At 36.1% G+C, this 6,488-nt stretch overlaps 1 protein-coding gene across 1 annotated transcript in view; it reads left to right on the top strand.

Annotated features, from left to right (window-relative positions):
- Nucleotides 1-1,200: 1,200 nt before the first annotated feature.
- Nucleotides 1,201-6,488, top strand: part of LOC150080899 (protein O-glucosyltransferase 2-like) — a 127,553-nt gene continuing 122,265 nt past the window's right edge. Inside the window, exon 1 of the mRNA XM_090380974.1 lies at nt 1,201-1,866. Coding sequence (XP_090237100.1) covers nt 1,643-1,866 — 224 coding nt within the window. The 5' untranslated portion in view covers nt 1,201-1,642. The remainder of the gene's footprint in view (nt 1,867-6,488) is intronic.

The raw sequence follows: 6,488 nt of genomic DNA, 5'->3' as shown, positions 1-6,488 counted from the left end.
ATGATACTTATTAGTTAATTGAATTTTATTACTTATTTGAATTGTTTAACCCCCAGGGGCTCACATCTGGTGAGTGTGGGCTTGGCGCACCTGGGGGCCTGATATCATCATTCTTCTCTTTCCTTCCTTGGTGATCCCTTTCTACTCTCTCTCTCTCTCTCTCTCTCTCTCTCTCTCTCTCTCAGGGTAACTCGGGAATGGTTTTTTTTTTTTTTTTCTTTTGGCTGGTGCAGCATAAGCCTCAGGCTTCCTTGAACCATATGGCTGATAATAATAATAATAATAATAATAAATTATTAGGCTTAAATATGATCAACTAAGCCTAACATCCGCGAGCATGACCCAAATCCATAGTTCGCTGTTTATCTCCCTTCATTACTGGGTTACTGTTAGTGAAAAAGACGGCAAGTTGTTTCATGGCGTGATGGGCTTGCAAATTAAAAGCATGCATGAGTCGCCAGGGAAACTTCTTTCGGTCAGTTTATTATCGTCAGTGAAGTCATAAGCCGGTTTATTTGAATTGGTTACTTTTAATGTTTAGGGTGTTTATCTTTCCCTCCCGCTGTTTTAAAATTGGAAAACGAGTTCCCGATTTTAAAACAGCGGAAAAGAGGGGGGTTAACCCCCTAACTAATACTGACCATAGCGGGCTAGGCATGTCAATTACTGCATTTTGGAAGGGGATACCCTAAGTTTAACCCTGCATTTATTTATACACGCTTTTCAATGTATAGGTAGTATATATTTTATCGGCAGCTGTAATAAATTATTTTTTGTAATGTTGAATTGCGATTTTATATTTTTGCGTATTGTAACAAGAAAATTACGTTATGATATAGTCTGGACAAAACAAAAGAGGTCCAAAAGAAGAAACAGATAAAAAAATAACCGCACTTGTGGCCCTTGCATTGAATACGACCACTGTCGCCCAGAATTATTACTTATATTACAGTTAACTTTTAATTCTTAATTTTTTCGTGTTTCAATTTACACGATGCTTTGCAGAAACGCATCTATCGCGATCTAGAAATGGCTATCCCGCTTTTACTCAACTTAGTTTGCCTAATTTAGCGTTGATATTTTATTCAACTCATTCCCATTATCACAGAACAGAACAGTGCTTTGTGCCCATTATGCTTTCCCAACCTTGTCGACCTTGACTGGGTGAAAGTTGTCTGGTGGTAACGTTCTGTGTCACCGAATTAGAAGGATAAAACGTGACTAGGAGAAGCCACATCATCTGTGCATTACTGGGTTACTGTTAGTAAAAAAGACGGCAAGTTGTTTCATGGCGTGATGGGCTTGCAAATTAAAAGCATGCATGAGTGGCCGGGGGAAAGTTCTTTCGGTCAGTTTATTATCGTCAGTGAAGTCATAAGCCGGTTTATTTGAATTGGTTACTTTTAATGTTTAGTCTGTATGCACTTTCTTTTCTTCGTGCGAAGTTTACTTGATCTCACTCTATAAACGTTCTTGATTTCCATGCACTACGTTTGTGAAATATGGTACACCCACTTGTCGTTTCTTGATTATCAGTATTCTGCTTAATGTATATCATTTGAACTGTTGTTAATTCTTTTCTGTTAGTCCGATGCTAGTCAGAAGTTATGATCGTGAATTTTGAACCATTACCTCACCAGTCATGTTTTTGGCAAGGAACTATCCTTTTTTTCTAGTTATATTTTATTTATTAATACGTAAATGTACGCTAAGTCAAAATCTTACACCCCGTAGCGGATATTTCGGAGAAATCAATGAGTCTCTGTCCCCGGAGAAGAGCCAGGTATTTGGGCCTGGTTTGAGAGCTGATTTTGTTGTTCCTGTTCGTTATTTTTTTATTCAAGGAGTTACATCCGAAGGAATAAAGTAAGTACCTTCATTACTTAAGCGGATGAAATTTTAGCAAAGAATAATTTTTGTAGTATTCGTCTAAAAGCGTTTAATTACGATTTTAGAGAAGTGGTGTGCTAACAGTCATTTGTTAAACCTTGTTAATTGAGATTAAAAAGAAACAGTGCAGGATCATTTTAACAAAAATGCAATTATATGGCAATTACGGTATGGATTTTTTAAAGAGAAAGTCTTGTTTGACTAATGTGATTAGTTATTGTGAGGTAGCAAAAAATAATTTGACATTATATACTTAGTTTTCGGTAAAGTTTTTGACATTGTTACACCTGAACTACTGCTGCACAAATTGGAGTAATGTGCCATTAGTGGCAAGTTACTGCTGTGGATGGAGGGATGGTTGACTGGCAGAAGACTGAGGATGGTTATAAATGAGGCACTACTTTTCTTGGACTAATGTTATTTGTGGAATCGCTCAGGGTCCAGTCCCATATGTTTTTAATGTTTAGTAATGTACTGAGTAGGAATATAAAGTTTAATGACTAAATTTGCCGATGATACAAAGGTCCATATGGTTGTAAATGACAGTAATCAGGGTATGCTACTTCAACAAGACCTGAATAAATTAGGCAGACAGAAAAGTGGCAGTTGCATCTGGGTAGCAATAATCTCAGTACCTATCTCGAGGTGTACAAAAATGAGAAAAACCTAGAGGCAACTGTACAATTTGACTCAAATTCAGTGGAAAGTGCAGGTAGTCTGTTAGGAACACTCATAATGATATGCAGAAAGTTTCTAGTAATGACAAAGAGGTGTTTGTCTTGTTGCATAAAACAGTAGTAAGAATAAAATTTTGGAAGCCTGATTTAAGTATGTAGATCTGTTGGAATAGAGGAGCAATAAGAAAAAAAAAAAAATTAGGACAGGTGGGTACTGTTACTGAGAAAGCTCGACAACTTTAAATTGCAGCATCGGGAATATAGGCATTTGTGAGGAGACCTGATTGAAAGGTTTAAGGCTTTAAATGGATTTACTAAATTAAATCAGTTCAGTAGTTCAACATACAAGGACATAAATTTCAATTAAAAATGGATGGTTGCATGATAGATGTGAGGAAATTTGCTTTTATGCAGAAAGTATTAGTGGTGCCAAAGGAAGCAAGGTTATATAGCTTCAGCAAAAAAAAAAAAAAAAAAACCCGCATCATTTGTCTATCTCTAGATGAAATTTTGTTCCCACAATGAGTTACTCTACCTGTAAGCAAATTTTTGAATATCTATCTTACAACCACCCTTTTCCAGTTTAAATTTGTTCCCTAGGATATCTCATGAGAAAGAGTAAGGATGCAGTCAGCATTTGGTGTCCATTTAAAGCCTTAAACACTTCACTTAGGGCTCCTTACACATCTATTCAACTTAAGTCTAGTTTCCAAGTACTGCAATTTGCAGAACTGGAGTCTTTTGGAACTACTGGCAGTAATTCCTCTTTGTGTTCATGACTAATCTGGTTGCTCTTCTCTGCAGCTGCTATAAGAAATCCACATCCTTCTTAAAATGAGGGTTCCTGACCTGTATGCAGTAATCAAATGTGGCTGTAATGTATAGGATACATATGCAGTCAAATGTGGCTGTAAATGTATAGGATATAATCATCTTGTTTCTGTTGACAAAATTCCTGTCTATTTGATAAATCCCCCATGAGCTGTTCAACAGTCCATCTGTACTGCTTGGAAAACTTTGTCAGACTGTATGTGGTACCATCCGATTGGCATGTTATTCTGAGATTACTGCTACCCTTATGCAGTGCTTTGCATTTACCAATGTTAAATGTCAGTTGCCATTTCTCAACCCAGTTAACTTATTTATCTGTCTTGCTGCAGTAGTATGCATTGATTCCCATCATTAACCACCCTGCCAACATTTGTACTATCTGCAAACTTAGAAATAAGCTTGATATGCTTTCATCAATATTGTTAATAAATACCATAAACAGTATGGGGCCCAGCACTGAACCCTGAGGGACTCCACTAATAATATTTGGCCAAGTGTAGCAGTGCCTGTTTATAACTACCGTCTTCTGCCACTCAACTATTTCTTTATCCATAGCAGTAACTTGCTCTGATACCTCACTTCTCCAATTTTTATAGCAGTCTTTTGTGTGGAAGAGTGTCAGAAGCTTTACTGAAATTTAAATATATGATATCCAGATTGCTCAGACAGATCCCCCTAAACCCAAACTGTGATATCTTGTACCTGGAAAGAAAAAAGCTACTTATAAAAACCACTAGTTAATGGAACATATTTCATATTTGTGCCACCAGTTCATATAAAGTTACGATATATAATTGAATTCTGTTTTTTGCCTTCAAATTTTTGCTTAAACATCTATTCAACTTAAGTATATTCCCTATTTTTACAGTCATCATTTGCATCTTGTGTGTTTATATATTAGCATTGTAGAGGCATATGATACAAGAAAGCAAGCTTATGCAACATCAGGCTAAAAAAAAAAAAAAAAGCTCCCATTTCACCCCTCCGTTCAATCCAAATACCTGTCCAGCTCAGCCTTAAATTTATTTAGGCTATCAACTTCCACAACAAAGGATGGAAGTTTGTTCAGCCAACCAACTACCCACTGGCTAAAGGCAAACTTCCGCAAACATCTGTCTTTCCTCAATTTGAATTTATGCCCTCTCAGCTGATTATTCTCAGCAAGAGGAAGAATCCCATCAGCATTGAGCATGCTCAAACCATTCAAGGCTTTATATGCCTCAATCAGATCACCTTGCAGGTTCCTAGTCTCCAGACACTGTTATTTGCAAAACTTAAGCCTTTCTTCGTAAGAGCAACCCTTCATTCCATTCACTAATCTTATTGCCCTTTTCTGTACTCGTTCCAACAGCTCTACATCCTTCCTAAAATGAGGTCTCCAGACGTATACAGTACTCAAGATGTGGCCTAACCATTGCCTTATACAAGGGGACAATCACCTCCTTATCCCTGCTAGGACACTATGAGCTACTCTTGCAGATCGTCTGCATTGCTCAGAAAATTTCATATCTGCCTACACAATTACCCCCAGGTCCTTTTCGTTCTCTACCACTGTCAGTGTAGTACCACAGAGTTGATACATCACTCTGGGGTTACTGCTTCCCATATGTAGTACTTTACATTTGTCAATGTTAAACTTTGTTTGCCACCTCTCAGCCTATCTGCTCAACTTTTCTAGATCCTGTTGCAACATCATACTGTCTTTAGTGTACTTAACAACCCTGTATACTTCATATCGTCTGCAAGCTTGGACATTAAGCTTGATATACCATCATCAATATCATTTATAAATACAGAAAACAACAATGGACCCAACACTGAACCCTGAGGGACTCCACTAATAACATTAGTCCACGATGAGCAGTGTCCATTGATTACCACTCTCTGTCTTCTCCCACTCAACCATCCCTTTATCCATAGCAGCAATTTGCCTCCAATGCCACACTGCTTGAATTTGTTCAGCAGTCTTCCATGTGCAACAGTATCAAAAGCCTTTCTAAGATCCAAATATATGATATCATATATATGATACCAAATATATGATATTATAAAAAATGATACCAAATATATGATATTATAAAAAATGATACCAAATATATGATATTATAAAAAATTATACCAAAAAATATATGATACCAAATATATGATATTATAGTAAAACCTTAAATTTAGAACCACTGTCTGTTTTTTAATTAATTTATTTCTGCTCTTTCTTTTAAAAGTTTTACATTAGGATATTTTATTACACTGTATAGTAAAATGTAGTAAAATGTAAGCATATATAATATTCTCCTCTATGCAGAAGATCATGAAACCAAAATCTTTAATTATAAGTGATGACATGTGGTTACTCTTGACACTACTGGTGTACATGGGAGGTATTGATTTTGTAGCAAAGCCATTTCTTGTGCTTGTTTAGTACTGCAGTGGAAAAATCGTTTCTCTGTAAACAGTGTCTCAGTGTGGTAGTATGTTTGCTATAAGAAATTTACACCCTTGAAAGGTTACTTTTAGTGAATAGTATTGTTTAAAACCAGTGATTATTTTCAAAAGAAAATGAATGTTTTTGGTAGGAGTGCTTGTGCACATCATAAGAAAAGTTGGATGGATGAAAGAGCAGACCTTAAAATTTTGACAGATTTTTAGTGCTCAAAGAGCTGACTTATACACCAGAATATATGGTATATTTCATTAGGTATATATGAATTTAAGGTATAAGCTTTGTACCCTACATATAAGTCAATTCTTCCACAGTTTTAGAGGTAATATTTGTGCCTTCAAACGTCAACCTATACCTGAAATATACGATAGGTCTAATGAAAAATTTCATAATAGCTGTGGACAGGAATGGGGGTGGCTTTTGATATTTAAAATTAAATTGTCTGCTCTGTTCTGCTTTGCCCAGAAAATTTTTGCAAACTTTCTTGAAGGATTGCACCTCCAGTTCAAAAAGATTTAACTGATTTACAGAATAATCATCTTCAGTAACTTTTTGAACTGTGGACTGATGATACACTTCCTTTGATTCTGCTGTCACTAATGCTTGGAAACTTCAGTTTTCAAATCTTGATTGAGAATTTATTGCAAGTC

The sequence above is a fragment of the Mastigoproctus giganteus genome, chromosome 9 (assembly GCF_048544385.1).
Source record: "Mastigoproctus giganteus isolate SK-2022 chromosome 9, ASM4854438v1, whole genome shotgun sequence".
Lineage (NCBI taxonomy): Eukaryota > Metazoa > Arthropoda > Arachnida > Uropygi > Thelyphonidae > Mastigoproctus > Mastigoproctus giganteus.
The sequence above is the reverse complement of the archived record's forward strand: the minus strand, read 5'-3'. Positions and strand labels throughout refer to the sequence as shown.